Consider the following 19767-nt stretch of genomic DNA (forward strand, 5'->3'; position numbering starts at 1 on the left):
AACCCTTTTGGCATCTGTGATGTTAAGATGTTAAAGCTAGTATCTTCAAAAGAGAGACTCCTAGGTTTTTCATAGGTAGTTATAGTAGTAATTTGCCCAGATACTTTCTGTCAGGTTTGATTTCAGCCTTCCGCTTGAGTCAAGACCAGGAGTGAAATCCAGCAGGTTCTGACAGTTCTGGAGAACCGGTAGCAGAAATTTTGAGCGGTTCAGAGAACTGGTAGTGGAAATTTTGAGTAAGTTGGAGACCCAGCAAATATCACCTCTGGCTGGCCCCAGAGTGGGGTGAGAATGGAGATTTTGCAATATTCTTCCCTTGCCATGGCCACCAAGCCACACCACGCCCACCAAGTCACGCCCACAGAATCAGAAGTAAAAAAATTTGGATTCCCAACTGGTCAAGACATAATTACTTTTTCTCAACTTCTTAGTATCGAGATTTCAAATCTGCGATGATTGTCATGCTCTCACTTTTCTACTAAAACTGTTCAGCTCTATGTTGCTGGGACTAGTGTTTATTCCTGGCCATCAAGACCCATTGATGGAATGTCGTTTCCCCTGTATTGCTCCAAATGGATTGCGCCCATCATTTAACTGTGATACGAGCTAGCCCTGTCCTCTTCTGTTCTGCGCTCTCTTCACACAAGAGAAGTGTCAGTGTCACTGAAGAGGCAACAAGTTCCCCAAATTTCATCTCTATGGGAGCCGTTTCTCTCGGCACTGTGTTAACTTAGTCCAGGGGTGTCCAAACTTGGCCCCTTAAAGAGTGGGGGACTTCAACTCCCAGAATTCCCCAGCCAGCATGAGCTATAAATATGAGCAAGTTGCTGGCTTGGGAATTCTGGGAGTTGAAGTCCACCACTCTTCAAGGGGCCAAGTTTGGACATCCCTGAACTGTTAGTCCATTTGAGTTACCTTCATTCCATAGTTGTTGTCCTATCCCTTCCAATTTTACTCAATTGAAGAATACAAATCAGACATGAGAGTTTTAATAGTATACAGATCATACAGACATGAGAGCCAGATTGTTCTAGAGGTTAAGGCATTGGGCTAGAAACCAGGAGACTGCGAATTCTAAATCCTGCCTTAGACATGAAAAATGGCAGAGTGACTTTGGGCCTGTCATTCTCTCAGCCCACAACATTAGGCTCAGGTGACAAGCCAGTCAGTCAATTTCTATCACAACCACTGGATCAACACTTGGTTGATCTGAAAAAAGTGGACCCTGCATTTGCAGGAAAAGCATTAGAAAGAAAAAGAATTATGCAGAATTTACACAATGACTTTTGACCCTCACTGGAGAGAATGCTTCTCCAGAAAGGAAGTAGACAGGGCAAGGCCAAATGAGACTCTACTTTCCTGCCTTGTTTGACAACTCAGCCTCAGTCTCGCCAAGGATGTTTCATATTGCTTGATCACTGGAATTGAGCAGCAGGGCGTGTCTTCTCTTTTATCTGCTGCAGCCCTGAAGCAATGGAATTTGACTTCAACCTAAGCTTAAGAAGGGATTCCCTGAGGCTAATTTATATGAGTGGAGAGATAGTCATTGATGCCTAGATAATGTCATCGTGAAACGTATTTTAGCAATGCTTGCAAATAGTTTGCCATAGTGAGAATAATTCAATGTTTAATATTATTGGGGACTCCACCTATGTTAATCATCTTAAACATAAGCAGCAATAATTTCATTTGGTTAAACATTGGGGGGGGGGGTTGGGAGGGAGAAGGGAGTGTGTGCAGCCTGACTCCATTCAAGTATGGTCTGACTAAAGGGGTTCTTAGCTGCCATTACAATATTAAATTTTGAGACGGAACCAGGGATTCACATCTTTTATCACCTAGAGACAAAGAAACACATAGATATAAATCACATTTACACACCATTCAAAGGAGACAATTAAAAAGCTAAGATGAAAACCAAAAGACCCAGAAGCACTCCCTCCCCAGTAGGCAACAACCAGATAAGCAGGAATTAACACCAGACAAATAAGCAGGAAACAATACCCTAATCAAAATACTATCAATAACACCACACCTACACCCACATTAATGAGGCAAGTTACTGTATATAAACAAGAAGCAAACCAACACTCACTGGCCCTGATGATATTACCTAGTTGACTAATGAAAATCTATAAGCAAACAATGGAGCTCAGAGTGTACCTAGACTCCACAGTTCAATTCTGAACTACAAATGTTCTTTTTTATTGGGGTTCACATCTTTGCCCAACCTTTTGTTTATAACCACTTGTCAGCCAGAATTGGCTGTGAAAATCACAGTACAGTATCTGAATTCATCTCAGCATTAAAAGTAGTGAGCTATATGGCTGCCTGTTTGAAAGTTTCATCTAGCCCAGGGGTAGTCAACCTTTTTATACCTACTGCCCACTTTTGTATCTCTGTTAGTAGTAAAATTTTCTAACCGCCCACCGGTTCCACAGTAATGCACCATGTATTGTCGTCTGCGCATGCCTCTCGCGCATCGTGGATTGGGTTTGGGGCGGGGGCACTGGCTACCAGCTCTGCTTGTCTGTTACAGATAGGTGGTGTGGGGGGAGATGCACGAGCTATTCTGGGACGAGGCTTTGTTTGCGGCCTCACTTTAGTGCCATTTAGTTTCAATTACGTAATGTGAACTAAACTTATGTGCGGGTGATACAAATAGTATATTTTCAGAAATTTAAATTGTCACGGGGAATTTTATGAAAACCTAATGAAAATGTTTTTAAATAATGCTACGAATTTTTTTAAAAAGTCAATTAAAAAAAGGAAAAGTGCTTCAGTATCGGACAAAACCCCTACCACCCACCATGAAAGCTGGAACGCCCACTAGTGGGCGGTAGGGACCAGGTTGACTACCATTGATCTAGCCAAATCACTGAGCTACCATGTATATAATACCTAGTCTGCCACTTGGATAAGCAACTAGTCTTAAATAATCTTTACCCAGGGAAATTGAACTTCATATGGGAAGTCTGGGCATCCTATAAAATGAAAGAGCTATAGATCAAATAGGAAAACACAGAGAAGGATTTCAAAATGTTTTCTCTGCACTTAAAGATATTATCTTTCTCAACCAGCCTGCAGACTTTGAAAAACAAACTTTTGCTAACCACAATATTTTTTTTGTCTCTTATCACTCCTTTAGGAAATGGATACTCCTAACTAAGAGATGGCCAAGTAATAAGCTGTAAACTAAATTAAAGAATTTATGACTGTGTAGTAAATATCTAGATAAATTCTGAATGCTGAAGCCAAAGACAATATTTTGCCCACAAAGCCAATTAGCAGAACATACTACAAGTTCTAACTAACTGACCAACTGTTGCTGGAATTCCTCTTCCCAATAGTTTTGAGGGTATTTGGTGATCTAAAATTCCTCAAGATACATCTGAAGTTCTTGCCCAAGACTAAATACAACAGTTATGTGAAATTTTAATCTGCTTTACCTGTCTCTTGGTGAGAGAGGCAGCCAGGATAAACCAAGGAAGTAGATAGTCCTTGGCTTACAAACCATAATTGAGCCCAAAATTTTGGTTTCTAAGTGAGCTATTTGTTAAGTGAGTTTTGCACCATTTTACAACTTTTCTTGCCATAATTGTTAAGCGAATTAGTGCAGTTCTTAAATTAGTAAGATGTGAATCTGGCTTCCCTGTTGACTTTGCTTGTCAGAATGTCACAAAAGGTGATAACATGCCTCAGGATAGTGCAATCATCATAAATATGAATCAGTTGCCAAGCATCTGAATTTGAATCATGTGACCATGGGATGCTGCAATGGTCATAAGTGTGAAAAATAGTCATAAGTCACTTTTTTCAGTGCCATTGTAACTTCAAACAGTCACTAAATTGTCAAGGTAAGTTGAGGACTACCTGTATAATACAAATAAAAATGATAATTTGTTGCAAGAAAGATTGTTTGATCATAGTGGTTTGACTATTTAATAAACATACTTTGCCTCCACATTTTACGCTAGCCTTTTCCTCAATGCATACATTACACACAGTTGATTGGAGCAGCCAGCAACTGAAGTTTCATGACTTACTAATTTCACCAAAACAAATTATTTTTTTAAGAGGGAATCAAGTGACTGACTTCAAGATTAATTGAGACATGAATCCCCAAACTCAAATCAACTGCCAAGACAACTGAAGATCATGCTTGATAGGGGCAAACCAGAACCTGTTGAAAAAAGGGAGGAAGAACTTATTATGATTTAAGTGGCATTTAGGTTGTACCTAAGTAAGCAGATAGTTGATCACATTTATTATCATACACACAAGACCCTACTTCCATATGTGACATTTCTTCAGAATAACTCTCATCAGGGATGAAATTTGACTAGCTTGGACCGGCTTGGGCGAACTGGTAGGGATGATTTGAATCAGTTCGCCAAACCGGTAAAAACCACCTCTGGTTGGCCCCTCCCACGTCCACCCACTTGCCTGGTCACCACTCACCCATTCCAGCCACTCGCCCCTTCCGGCCGTCAACCCACTGACCCACCCACCCCCATAGGGTGAGAATTTTCTCCTTCCATTCACAGTGGAGGTGCTGCTCCCTTTATGGTCCCCCCGCCCCCTACCTCCCAGGGACTACCTTAAAGGGACAGGCTGCAGCAGCTCCATTGTGAATGGAGGGAGAGAAGTTTGGCTTCTCTCTGCCACAGAATTCAACATGAAATGCTGCAGCAGAGAGAATCCGAAGTTTTCTCCCTCAATTCACAGTGGAGCTGGTGCAGCCTGTCCCTTTAAGGTACTTTGACCCCTGGGAGGGAAAGGGCGGAGGTGGGGTGGACCATAAAGGGACCAGCAGCTCCACTGTGAGTGGAGGGAGAAAAGTTCAGCTTCTCTCTGCCACAGCATTCACTATGAGCTCTTCTCATGCTCATACACACATTTTTATCTACCAGGTTTGGTGGGTGTGGCTTGGTAGGGGTCATGTGACTGAGTGGGCATGGCCATCAGTGACATCGAGTTGGCCATACCCATTCAGTCAAAGGACACCCCCACCAAGCCACACCCACAGAACCACTAGGGAAAAATTTGAATGTCACCACTGACACTCATTTTATTTTATATTAATTTTACTAGCAATGCTTAAGCAGGTGGTCAGATTTTTCTGTGGTCCAAATTGACAGGAACGTTTTCTTTTTCTCCCAATAGAAAACTTCCTGTACAGGCTCTTTAGGGTTCCTCGGGGACAACTCTCAAGAAGGTATTATCAAAGAGTGATCTGTTCAGCTCCAATTGACTTTGCAAGTCTATTGTGGAAAAGCTCCTTCCTCAACAAATCACCGGACACAATGCCTCCATGGCTATTTTGGCTTTGGATGCTAATATAGTTATGAATCACCTAGAATAGTATGGAATGATTTATTTGGCCAAGTGTGGTTAGTCACGCAAGCAATTTGTCTCTGATACAGAAGCACTCACTGTACCTACCAAGAAAGCCAAGAACTTGGAGAAAGTCTACATGTTTTACAAGTCCAAAATTAGCAGGTTACAGCTAGTCTTGAGCCATTGGTCTCTTGCAGCCAGAAAAGCCAAAAGCAAGAGCCACAATATATGTACTGTATACTGTACTTATGTAGTAAATTGATTAAGGACTGAGTAGGTGCACACAGTGGCAGAAGATCCCAAATGAAGAATGAATTGCTTTACAACTGATAAGGAAGCAAGTGGGATGGCTACCCTTCATGATGGGAAAGCAACATGCAGTAGCAATGTTGATATACAATATAAACTGAGCCCTAATTGTTATTCTAAGAAACTGGCCTTCATTCACATCAGGAAGAGATAAGGTATGGCAGCATATATCCTTAAATCATGCCTCCATTAAGGGCATGAACTCTGTGAACAGTTAGTCATTCACAGCTACAGATGGCTACTATGACAAAATTTCTATCCTTAAGAATACAAATATACAAAGAAGGATGTATGTGAACTTAAACATATAGTAAACTTACAAATAGATTTTATCTCTGTTTTTATTCCAACCTATTGTATTAGCAGGATCAGATGCCTGCTCTAATTGTCTTTATACTGGAACATCAAACTTGTGGGTATCCTGCTATTTCTTGCAGGGTGTGTGTGTGTGTGTGTGTGTGCATATTGCATATGGATGGGGGCTTTAAAGTAGAGAAGGTGTGTGAGATACATCCAGAGAAATTTGAAAAATGTGGCTGGATGGGAAAAGAAAGTGATTCTGTCCAGAACTGATTATACAGTAACAACTGAATATACAGTAACAACAACAAACCTTGGTTCACACCTAAACTTAAGCAGCTACGACATTCCAAAGAGGAAGCCTACAGAAAAGGTGATAAAATGCTGTACAATCAGGCCAGAAATGTACTAACAAGGGAGATGAGAGCAGCAAAAAGAAGCTACTCTGAAAAGCTAAAGAAACAGTTTTCAGCAAATGAACCAGCAAACATGTGGAAAACTCTTAAAAATATCACCGGCTATGGCAAACCTCCTTCCCAGCTGAAGGTAATCAACAACTGGCAGATGACCTGAATGAGTTTTACTGCAAGTTTGAAAGGAAACTACAGCCACCTATCTCCACAACCCCCATCTCAGACACACCAACAACAGCCAAGCCTCCTACAATTTCATTGGGTTCACAACCCCTAGTGATCACAGAAAAGTGCAGGACCTATTTCATAGACAAAAGCCAGGAAAAGCTCCAGGCCCAGACAAGATAACTCCTTCTTGCTTAAAAGTCTGTGCTGACCAATTGGCCCCCATCTTCACCCATATTTTCAATAAATCACTAGAGATGTGCTATGTTCCTTCTTGCTTCAAACACTCTACTATCATCCCAGTGCCGAAGAAGCCTACCATCAAGGAACTGAATGACTACAGACCAGTTGCTTTAACATCTGTAGTCATGAAAACCTTTGAAAGGCTAGTGCTTTCCTACTTGAAAACCATCACGAATCCGCTGTTAGACCCCTTGCAATTTGCATACCGAGCAAATAGATCAACAGATGATGCTGTTAATATGGCTCTGCACTACATCCTACAACATCTTAAGTTCCAAAGACCTATGCAAGGGTCCGCTTTGTAGACTTTAGTTCAGCATTCAATATCATCATTCCAGACACTCTTCTAACTAAGCTAAACCAGCTACAGGTATCGGAACAGACTTGTAAGTGGATCACTGTTGTGTCTCGTCCGCTCTCACCGCAGCCGGGGCCTTCTTATCTGCTTCCGAACACTGAGGAATGTTCTAGTATGCCTCCCGGCCCCAGCCCTGGCTCCATGCCCAGACAGGCTGAGGAGGAAGAAGTACCTTCAGCCCCCAGCTCTGGCTCCATGCCCAGGCAAACGGAGCAACTAGACCCCTCCCCCTCCCCCACAGCATGTGAGCCTGAGGAAGGTCAATTGCCAACAGCTGCAGACTGGAGTGACCCTCGCTTCAGAAGAATTGATAGGCGGCGGCGACAGAAGGAAGGGAGGGGCAGGCCTGGATAAGTGCTGAGTCATGGAGCCACACCCCATGGCCTATATAAAGGATCTGCTTTCTGGCATTCTCTGAGTCAGGCAAAGTCTAACATATCTTGCTGAAGTCACTTTCTGGTCTCCTGCATGCCTTGAGAACTTTGCTAGGACTTTGGCAGAGCTGCAGAGGCACGCCTGATTCGGATTTCCCTGACCCGGCCGTCAGCGGAGGAGTTGGACATGACAATCACAAGCTTCCTAACAAACAGGAAGCAGCAGGTGAAGCTAAGCAAGATCACATCAAATACCTGTACAATTAGCACAGGGCCCCCCCAAGGCTGTGTGCTCTCCCCACTTCTCTTCTCTCTGTATACCAATGACTGCATCTCCAATGATCCATCTATTAAGCTACTGAAGTTCGCAGATGACACAACAGTGATCGGTCTCATTCGAGACAATGACGAATCCGCATATAGACGAGAGGTCGAACGACTAGCCTTGTGGTGCAACTAAAACAATCTGGAGCCGAACACGCTCAAAACCATAGAAATGGTGGTAGACTTTAGGAGAAACCCTTCCATACTTCCACCTCTCACAATACTAGACAACACAGTATCAACAGTAGAAACCTTTAAATTTCTAGGTTCTATCATATCGCAAGATCTAAAATGGACAGCTAACATCAAAAACATCATTAAAAAAGGACAACAAAGAATGTTCTTTCTGCGCCAACTCAGTAAGCTCAAACTGCCCAAGGAGCTGCTGATTCAGTTCTACAGAGGAATTATTGAGTCTGTCATTTGCACCTCTATAACTGTCTGGTTCGGTTCTGCAACCCAACAAGAAAGACACAGACTTCAGAGGATAATTAGAACTGCAGAAAAAATAATTGCTACCAACCTGCCTTCCATTGAGGACCTGTATACTGCACGAATCAAGAAGAGGGCCGTGAAAATATTTACAGATCCCTCACATCCAGGACATAAACTGTTTCAACTCCTACCCTCAAAATGACGCTATAGAGCACTGCACATCAGAACAACTAGACACAAGAACAGTTTTTTCCCGAAGGCCATCACTCTGCTAAACAAATAATTCCCTCAACACTGTCAAACTATTTACTAAATCTGCACTACTATTAATCTTCTCATCGTTCCCATCACCAATCTCTTTCCACTTATGACTGTATGACTGTAACTTTGTTGCTGGCAATCCTTATGATTTATATTGATATATTGACCATCAATTGTGTTGTAAATGTTGTACCTTGATGAACGTATCTTTTCTTTTATGTACACTGAGAGCATATGCACCAAGACAAATTCCTTGTGTGTCCAATCACACTTGGCCAATAAAAAATTCTATTCTATTCTATTCTATTCTATTCTATTCTATTCTATTCTATTCTATTCTATTCTATTTGAGGAAAAATCTGTTTCAGGAAGAAAAGAAAAGTCCAGAAAAACAATAACAGTGAGAATCTCAGGTTTAAATCTCTTGATTTTGTATTTCAAACCAGCTTTTCATCATCACTCAGATAAGAGTTTTGGGGTAGAAGGCAGACTATTTCATCTTCTGGGAGAGTGCTAGTCCTATGAAATGATTTCATAGATGTATCATCTACATGTCATCCAGATTGGAATTAGTTTCTGATTTCTAATCCTGAAACCTACAGGTCTCTCCTCTTGCATCCTTGGTTTCTTGTTCAGATTTTGTCATTGGATTCAAAATTGTTGTCATCTCCCAATTTCTTTCTTTGTCCCTGGAATTGCTAATGACATTTTTACTTTTCAGTTGCTGTGGAGACACTTTGAAGCTCTTTGATACTCTCCATCTCTGCTGCCTTAGTGTTCTACTGCCAGGCCTCGCTTGCCAATCTGACAGTCCAAATCAAAAGGGGATGATCTTATGCACAGTCCTATAGCGGTGCCTTGCCTGATCCTCCCAGCCATGAGCAACCACAAAACATCATCTTGTCTGAACCACCATCAGAAGCTTAAGGCTGAGGAAGCTGTCAGACAACTCAAAAGATTAAGAAAAACATCTAAGCATTAATTACATAAAATTAGAGTTAGGAATCAGAAGCACTGATCTAGGAGTTGTGGGAAGTCTTGCGTGATGTCACCATCAAGTTGGCTTTCGATGTAAAGAGGCTATAATATAGGGGTAGATATAGCTATGATGCAGCTATGTAGGATTTCCCCAAGTAAGTAATCCTCAAGTAAGGACTTCTGCTTTTCATCAAAGCAGAAATGTGGGGAGGAATGTATTTATTATTACTGGTACAGCAAAAGCTGGGACTTAGGTGCCATATGTTTTAAGAAGATATTACTTGTGGAAAAAGTAAGGCAAAAACAGAGTACATAACTTTTTTCAGTTAAAGGGTTAGCCTTCAGCACTAAGGCTATCCATCAGTTGTGCTTCAACAGATGGATAAAACCAAGCAAGACAAGAACTAAGAGACAGAAATTAAATCAAAATTCCTTTCAAATTATATATTATATATTATTAAAAGGATAAGACATCTGGGTTTTTTTTAACTTAAGAATAGCTTAATTACTATTTTTCCTTTATTAAATAGGACAATAAAGGGGCTTTGGAGAAATTTGTGTAATGGTGGTAGTAGAGGTAGTGATGGGTCACCCAAAGCTCTTAAACTCTAAATTGTATAATTCTGGGCTAAATGAATTATGTGCTTTCTTCTTTACTCTTCCATTGCTGGTAATTATGGAAATCCAAATAATTGCTCTTGAGGATCAGAGGAACTCTGAAACAAAAGATGAAGTTATTGGATTATTCTTAAATTTCATAAATCATAGTGTGGAAAATGGGCTGGCTGGGAAATTCTGGGAGTTGAAGTCCATACATCCTCAAGCTTCCAAGTTTAAAAAATACTTCCTTAGCTGATCTTGAAAAGCTAAGCAAGATTAGACCTGATTAGCACTTGGATTGGAAGCCATCTGGAAATCCTGAGCCTACAGGCTAGGCTGGAAAGTTGAAAAATAATGCCTGAAGGTAGTTACGGCAAACCAATTCTAAATGCTTGCCAAAAGAGCCACATACACATATGTCAATTAAGTCATTAAGAATCCAGCTCTTGCATTAATAAAGAATTCAAAATATTGTTAATACAACAAAATATTGTTGTAAAGAAGCTGAAACTCTTTATTATTGGAGTTTTTAGTCAAGGAGAAAACTATTCCAGAAAGTAAATGGTTCTGCTTCAGCTCCTGCATTTGATCCATTGCTCTTTGTTCTTATCATCTATAAATTCTGGTTATAAATATTCAGATGTAGTACCTGCCTTATCTAAACCCTGATATAAAGATATTGTGCACTTAACATCTTTTTATTCCCCCTCCCCACCGAAAAAAAGCACTGAATGTAAATGGATATAACTTTAATACCAGAATTGATAAGAAGGAGCTTGTAATAGTCTTTTCCCCCTTAAATATGTTTTGTGTTGTTAGCTGTGAGAAGCTGAGATCAAAACTTTTTTTTTAAAAAAAGAATCCAGCTCAATTCAGTCATGTTACTTATTTCCCTAAATGTATATACAGTACCAACTCTGCTTCCAAATACATCCAAGTACTTTAATCTGGATGGACTCAAGCTATCTAATCTTCCTTTGCATTAGTAAATTCAAAAGCTGGCAAACATGAAGGCTGCAGCAGCGTTCCCTATAATCATCAGGCTGTGAGTCTTCAAAATTATTCTAATTAACTGGAGCTGAGTGAGAACATGCCCAGATCATTCCAACATCTGGAAAAATGAAATGTAGGAAAATGGTGCGTTCCTTTTCTTTGGGAAGTGAGGTTGGCCTTCACATAGCCATTCTAAGCAGCTCCTCTGCTTTAAGTCGGTGGCAGAAGTGGGAAAGATCCAGGCTTAAATCTCAACTTCCCGTCCTTCTTCTGCCATCCCACTCCCTCCTGGCTTGTGGCCAGGGGCGGTTGCTGCTGTACTCTGCAGAGAACCGCCCCTGTGATCAACTAAGAAGAAATAGTTAAGTATTATACCTCCTTGCACTGTACATGGGCTGCACCCTCCTCCCCCCACCCCCTTCTTCTTTTTAATTCACAAGGTGAGTCAGAGTGGAGGCAAGTGCCTTTCTTCCTGTTGAGAATGATTCAGGCAGGAGAGGCAATAAAAATTCCCTGAAAGAAGACAAGGAGGCACAGTGGAATAGACTGCAGCTGAAAAGCCACCAGACAGAGATTCCCTCTCCATTCAAGACCTCCACTGGGAAGAACATTGGCTTTGAGTCACCTCTGGAGACAAAGCTAGTCCTGAGTTGCACGAAATGTCTCTACCTTGGCTGATAACTCTGAGTTGCCTTGCAGCTTCGCTTTTCCCTGCAACTCTTGGCACCCAAAGAAGAGAAGGTGAGACTCCAAAAACTTAAATTAAAAGCATCCTGCTCTAGTTTTGGAAAGGGGTTCCATTTAGTTCCGTTTCTCGTTTTCCTGTTTTCCATGTGAAGGTTTCCCCTTAGGCAATTCTCCAAGTTGCAGCACATCTGGAGGTGCAAAAGAGGGTGCCTAGTAAGCAGGTGGGGTTTCTCAGGAACTAATAGCAGAGTGCTTTGATGTGGCCAGCTCTCAACAAGTGGATGACATTGAAGACAAGACTGGCTGTTCAACTATCTTTTCTTCCCCAGGGTTTGACCCCTTTCCTCTCCTTAAACCAGTTCATACCATCCCTCATTGAAGCTTATGGGTGGTCACCTAGCAACTAAAAGAAGCTAGCTCAGGTTCAGATGTTTTGTTTGGGTGCGGGATAAAAACATGGCAAGGCTGTTGTAATCACCCTTACTAGACCAAAGCTTGGGACTGTTTCAACAGGTCCTTTCATTGTAAATGAAAATAACTGGATAATAGCTAGGACTGAGGGTGTTTCATTCATAAAGTAAATTTTTTCATTCTAAATTCCATGAAAATTCTGTGCATTTTATTTTTCTCTAATTTTTCAGTTGGCTGATAAGGTCAAAATTGACAATTTAAAGCCCTTTCTATATTTTGTACATAATTTTACAGGCAATGCAATTATCTCTGAAGGGAATGCTGTAATTATTTATTCTGGCTTTCAAGCTTGAATGTACAAGTGGTGGAGCATTTGTAATATATGTTCATACAATTAATTTCATGACATAATTTTATTAGGATTAAGAAGGTGTTCCTACCAGTATGCCTTTGGATAATATGTGTAGCTGATACATTTATCATCTTATAACTGATAATATATAATTCTAGCTATCAATATTAGAAATTGATGTGTATTTTATACTATTGTAAATATTTTTCCTTTTAAGCATTGTAGGAAATGTCATTTCACAGGAATGCTGGGAATTTTAATATAAAGCCTTATTCTATATATCATGTGGGGATATCAGTCCCTCTTCTCATTGCCCCCAATTCCCAAACTTTTTCTTTGCTTGTCTCTCCAAAAACAGAATTTGGGAAGGAGAGTATCTTCTCTCTATATAGAAGCTCAACTCACCAAGTATGAGCTATTATTATTATGAAGTGTGAAAATAAACAAATATATAAATCGGTACCAACCAAAACTAGAGATATGGCAGGAACTAAAAGACTGTATGGAATATCCTGAAAGAAGGAGCAATTTAACACAACTGTTTTCTTGACCTATTTCTAATTATTAAAGCTTTAAAAACCTTTAAGAGAAATAAAATCTGACTCCGATTTCTCTATTATCTCTTCATGGATATCAACCTTATCACATGTTTTGAACAATGTGCCTGTGATGGTTGGAAATGCATTATATGCTCACTAAAGGCAATTAGTAAACAAGGAGTAAACTGCTCCAAGTATTAGGAACTGAATTTTCCTTAGAGTGCCCAGTCTTAGGGTTGGAAAATAGAAGAGTAGATTTTAAAGACAACTTAAGAACAAACCAAGCACGCATATATTTGTTAAATATCAGTCCATTGAATAATATTTGTTATCATTGAATGAATCTGTGGAATTGAACAAAACCTAATCTTCTCCTGCTTTACCAATGGAATTCTCTCCCCTCCACACTTCTTCAGCATGTGGAAGATACTACTAGTCATTCTCATTTGCTTTCTACCAATATTTATGAATCTTCAGATTTCTGAATGCATTTTCCCATTGTTAATAAACATTCCGCATATTAAAAGTAGTCCTCGCTCTACGGCTGCAATTGGAACCATAATTTCCATTGCTAAGTAAGACAGTTAAGTGAGTTGCACCCACATTTTACAACCTTTTTTTTTGCCATGGATGTTAAGTGAATAATTTCAAGTTGATAAGTGAATCACACAGCTGTTAAGGGAATCCGGATTCCCCCACTGACTTTGCTTGTCAAAAGCTGGCTGGGATGGTCTCGAATTTTGATCACATGACTCTGAGAGGCTGCAATCATCATATATACATGCTGGTTGCCAAGTGCCTGAATTCTGATCACACAACCACGGGGATACTACATAGGGTTGTAAGTGTAAGTTATTTTTTTCAGTGCTCTTATAACTTTGAATAGTCACTAAACGAATAGTTGCAAGTCGAGGACTACCTATAATCTATTTGCTCCATTTTTTTTTAATCGTTTATGTGTAATTTGCTAACTTTTAGTCCTTTTTTTCCCCTGTCAAACCAATTGTCTTGGTCTTTGACAAAATGTTACTCATTGCATTGTGCACTTAATCCAAAATTTGCTGCAATTTATTCAGGTTCTCAATATATGACATTTCTGCATATAACATACATTTATCTTCTCTTCCCCAATTAACACACCACTTATTTCACCCCAATTGGCACAATAGTTCACAAATACATGAAACACTCCACATCATTTTTAATACCCTGCTAAATGCTGAACAATTTATTCATCCATACTTTAATTTCATCAGGACCATATTCCCACAAAACATATAAACATATAACATTCAAGCTTATTCATTTGGCCATACATGTTCTCTAGCTCTACAATGAAACCACAAGCTTTCTTTTTCTCATTTATAGTTTCAGGGACTTGCTGAAGAACAAAAATTTGCTTGCTTTTTTTTTTTCAAAGTAGAAGCTCACCAAACACTCCAGCCGTTCTTGAACTTTCTTATTTGTTTGTTTGTTTTAAGTTTATTGGATGCCCAATGTAGTGGATTGTGGATAGGGTGCAAACTAAAAAGAGACAAACACTGCTAACCACAGGCAGCTTTGACTAAATTATTCTAATAACAAAATCCATAAAAGAAATTAGTGGCCATTAAACAAACAACAAACATCAGCCCTAGGCCTGGGACCAAAGCTAGGTTTCCAAATTTTCCTGGACCCCAGGAGAGAGGATGCTATTCTTATCACTGGAGGAATATTGTTCCAGGGAGCGGGAGCCACAACAGAGGAAGTATGCTTTTCGTTTGCAGAAGTTGGCAACATTTAATGGAGGGGACTTGGAGCATATCCGCTCTGCTGTAATGTACTGAATGGGCAGAAACAATTGGAGTCTTAGTCATTTTTTCTGTACTCACTCATCGCATTCCTATACACCTATTAATGTCACCTAAAAATCTTGTACATCCATTGATGTTGGAACAATCACCCCTGTGGATCACATTCATTTACATTGTTGCACATTCCAAATCAGAGGTGGATTTCAGCGGGTTCTGACCAGTTCTGGAGAACCAGTAATGGAAATTTTGAGTAGTTTGGAGAACCGGTAGTAAAAATTCTGACTGGCCCCGCCCACATCTATTCTCTGCCTCCCAAGTCCCAGCTGATCGAGAGGAAACGGGGTTTTTGCAGTAACCTTCCCCTGGATTGGGGTGGGAATGGAGATTTTACAGTATCCTTCCCCTGCCATGCCCATCAAGCCACACCCACAGAACCACTAATAAAAATTTTGAAACCCACCACTTTTCCAGATCATAATCTTTCATATGCTATGGTCATCATCAGATGGTCCCATGGCTTTTAACTTTTATTACCCACCATCTATGCACAAAACACACACACACACACACGCAGAGAGAGAGAGAGAGAGAGAGATATCACATACCTATACAAACCCACATATACATATATTAACACATAATTTGAAACCAGGAGACTGAGTTCTAGTCCCAGTTTAGGCATGAAAGCTGGCTGGGTGACTTTGTGCCCGTCATTCACTCAGCCCAACTCACCTCACAGTGTTGTTGTGGTGGTGGAAATAGGATGAATTAATTACTAAGGAAAATGGTAAAGATGGATTAAAAAAAAGAAAATGAAGACTATAGTTCAGTGATCTATAACCTCAGAATGTGATTTAGCACAAAGTAACTGTGTACTTTTAATCCTGGCTGGGCTTTATTTTAATGACATATTTGTAAAAGTTTCACTACATCCTGAGATTTGTTTATTTACAATTTATAATATAGCACTGAATGTATATAATCGCTTCACAGATTCAGAATGTTAACTAGAAACAGGGAAATCTAATGGATAGTGATCCCCAGATTACTGGAAGTCACTGTCCATTAGATTACTATACTAGGACATAGATCTAAATAAGAGAAAGGTAAGACATCAGAGCTAATACGGAGAGAAGGATTTTATTTGTGAGCTTACTTTATACATCAATGTTAGTTAGGGGCCATGAAATCAAATTTGATTCCTGGTGACAGTATGAACAAAATGCTCAGCATCTTACCTCCAGTAATTCTTCCCAAAAATATTTTTGTAATTTCTTTGATCCTGTCTATTTTATCTATTGTCTTCTTGTTCTTTTATTTCCCTCTACTTTGTCAAGCATAAACATTTGTTCCTAGTCCATCTTCTGCTTATGTCATATGCTCATATTATAGTAATTTCTACTTGCTGATCATCACCACAAGCAATCCCATATTTTTTACTTAGTCAAGGACTGATTCATCCTTCTTGAAGGCCATGGTATTATTAAAATGTTCACATTTATAATTTGAAGATGCAAACCATTGCTTTCACTATTCTGATTTTTGTTATCATGAAAATATCTATATCCTTCAAGATGTTGTCTATCCTTGTTTTCCTTCCTAGGATTAAAATCCTCTTCAGTTTTCCAGCATATTGCTCACCTTTATCTAGTTTTCAGCCCAGGAAAATTAAAATAGTCACTTTTACTTTTCTAGTTAACAGCAAACATTTTGATTCCCATTGTCTTTGAAATCTATTTAATGACTTCTTGCCATAATTTTCTTTCTGGGATGTAAGAGGAAGAGTTTCCCTATTACTCTGATTCTGTGCTCAATAATGTCCTCAATATTTGAGGGGCTGCCACAAAGAAGAGGGGATCTATCTATTTTCCAAAGCACCAGAAGGCAAGACAGGAACCAATGGATGGAAAATAATCAAGGAGAGAAGCAACCTAGAATCAAGGAGAAATTTCCTAATGGTGAGAACAATCAACCAATGGAATGCCTTGCCTTCAGAAGTTGTGGATGCCCCATCGCTGGAAATTTTCAAGAAGAGACTGGACAGCCACCTGTCTGAAATGGTATAGATTCTCTTGCTTGAGCAGGGAGTTGACCTCCCTTTCAACTATGTTATTCTATGTTCTAAACTGTGGAATAATCTATTGTCTTCTTCCAGATGTTTTAGAATCCCAGTTTAGACTATAGCCCTGGGATCTCCTAGTAGACTTCCCTCTAGATACCAGTCATGAATGACCCTGCTTAGCATTTTGAGACCAGCTTAGATGGGCAACATGCTGCTACCTGCTATACAGGTAATCCTCGACTTACGACTACAATTGAGCCCAAAAATTCTGTTAAGTGAGATAGTTGTCAAGTGAGTTTTGCCCCATTTTACAACCTTTCTTGCCATAGTTGTTAAGTGGATCACTGCAGTTGTTAAGTAAATAACATGGTTTTTAAGTGAATCTTGCTTCCCTATTGACCTTGGTTGTTAGAGGGTTGCAAGAGGTGATCACATGACCTTAGGACACTGCAACCATCATAAATATGAGCCAGTTACCAAGCATCCAAATTTTGATCACATAATCATGGGGATGCTGCAAAAGTCGCAAGTGTGAAAAACGATCATAAGTCATCTTTTTTTTAGTATTGTAACTTCCAACAGTCATGAATAGAATAGAATAGAATAGAATAGAATAGAATAGAATAGAATAGAATAGAATAGAATAGAATAGAATAGAATTTATTGGCCAAGTGTGATTGGACACACAAGGAATTTGTCTTGGTGCATATGCTCTCAATGAACATAAAAGAAAAGATACCTTCATCAAGGTACAACATTTACAACACAAATGATGGTCATAGGGTACAATTAAACACTTAATGATACAACTCTTAATGATAATCATAGGGTACAAATAAGCAATCAGGAACAATCAATATCAATATAAATCATAAGGATTACCAGCAACAAAGTTACAGTCATACAGTCATAAGTGGAAAGAGATTGGTGATGGGAATGATGAGAAGATTAATAGTAGTGCAGATTCAGTAAATAGTTTGACAGTGTTGAGGGAATTATTTGTTTAGCAGAGTGATGGCCTTCGGGAAAAAACTGTTCTTGTGTCTAGTTGTTCTGGTGTGCAGTGCTCTATAGCGTCGTTTTGAGGGTAGGAGTTGAAACAGTTTATGTCCAGGATGTGAGGGATCTGTAAATATTTTCATGGCCCTCTTCTTGATTCGTGCATGGCTCTGGGGGAATTGCCTCTTCCTGTGTTAGAATCTCCTCCGCGTTTGTAAAGACGGGGTGGGAGTTTGAGATCACCAAAAGCTGCTCCTTAAAGAAATGTTGCTTAATTTTTAGCAGATGGTCCTGTGAGTAGGAAATCTGTAGTGAGTCGCAGAGAACAATTAGAAAATATGATTGCAGAAAATATGACTTCAGTAACAAAGTTGTTAATGCTTGAAATACACTACCTGACTCTGTGGTCTCTTCCCCAAATCCCCAAAGCTTCAACCAAAAACTATCTACCATTGACCTCACCCCATTTCTAAGAGGTCTGTAAGGGCCATGCATAAGAGCACAAACGTGCCTACCGTTCCTGTCCTATTATTTCCTTTTGTTATATCCAATTAATATAATTATTACATACTCCTACTCATATATATGCTTATATATTGTATATTGCTTATTCTTATATATACTGTGTGACGAAAGAAAGAAAGAAAGAAAGAAAGAAAGAAAGAAAGAAAGAAAGAAAGAAAGAAACTGTTATGTCCTGCGTATCAGCCAATCCGAGCACCGCTCAGTCTGATTGGCTGAGACGCAAGCAACAGAAGAAGCGGGAAGCCGGGAGCGTTGTGATTGGCTCCCCATCTGACAGTTCGCAGTTGCTGAGGAAAAGAACACGTTCGTTCCTGTCAGAGAGTTAGTTCTGTTCGTGTGTTAGAGCACGGCTCGTGCCTGTTGGAGAGTTTGCTAACATTAAAGAATAGTTGTTGATTCAATGTGCCTCCGTGTTTATTGAACTCAACACTGGCGACGAAGGTTTGTGGATTTCCGAGCCATCGTGTAGCTACTTCGTTCTCATCATGTCGACCCTGATGCCCACCTTCGCTCCGTTCGTCCCCTCCACTGACTCATGGGATGCCTACTTAGAGAGATTCAACTGTTTCCTGCAGGCAAATGACTTATCGGACATCTCCAGCGCTCGGAAGCATGGCTATTTCTTAAGCTCTTGTGGCAGCGAAGTTTTCAACGTCGCTCGATCACTTGCAGCGCCTCAACCGCTATGTGAATTGTCCTGGGAGGTTTTGCTTGATAAACTCCGGGGGCACTATGCTCCGGCGCCCTCCCGTATCGCCCGCCGCCACGCTTTTCGCCGTTGTTTCCAATCTGATTCTGCTACGATTAATGACTTCATATCCTCCCTGAGGACTGCTGCTTTACACTGCGAGTTCCTGGACCTCGAGAACATGTTGCTAGACCAGTTCGTCTACGGGGTCAAGGACTTAAAGCTCCAACGCCGCCTCCTTGCTCGGAAGGACTTGACTTTCCAAATGGCCATGGATGAAGCGAGAGCGGCCGAAATGGCCGAAAAGTCCGCTGCAGAGCTTCACCGGTTCCAACCGGGTACGGTGGACGAGAGCCGTCCAGTTTCTATCCATTTTGGAGACGCCGCCCAAGGAAGCTCGTCGGGAGAGGAAGCTGAGGTGAGCCGCCTCAACCTTACATCTAAATGGGCAAGCCTCCCTGAGAGTAAGCGTTCCCAACCTCGATGCCTTGGCTGTGGCGGTGAGCACGCGAGGGAGGACTGCAAGTTCAAGTCCGCTGTTTGTCGCCGTTGCGGAAAGCGCGGCCACCTGGCCAGGGTTTGCCGGGCTACTCTGCCGGTCCAGGATGTCGGCCGCAG

At 40.5% G+C, this 19767-nt stretch overlaps 1 protein-coding gene across 1 annotated transcript in view; it reads left to right on the forward strand.

Moving 5' to 3' along the window:
* The first annotated feature begins 11543 nt into the window (after window positions 1–11543).
* Window positions 11544–19767, forward strand: part of LAMC2 (laminin subunit gamma 2) — a 63171-nt gene continuing 54947 nt past the window's right edge. Inside the window, exon 1 of the mRNA XM_058176275.1 lies at window positions 11544–11834. Within this exon, the coding sequence (XP_058032258.1) occupies window positions 11753–11834 (82 nt within the window). The 5' untranslated portion in view covers window positions 11544–11752. The remainder of the gene's footprint in view (window positions 11835–19767) is intronic.

Source organism: Ahaetulla prasina, chromosome 3, assembly GCF_028640845.1.
Source record: "Ahaetulla prasina isolate Xishuangbanna chromosome 3, ASM2864084v1, whole genome shotgun sequence".
In the NCBI taxonomy this organism is placed as follows: Eukaryota; Metazoa; Chordata; class Lepidosauria; order Squamata; family Colubridae; genus Ahaetulla; species Ahaetulla prasina.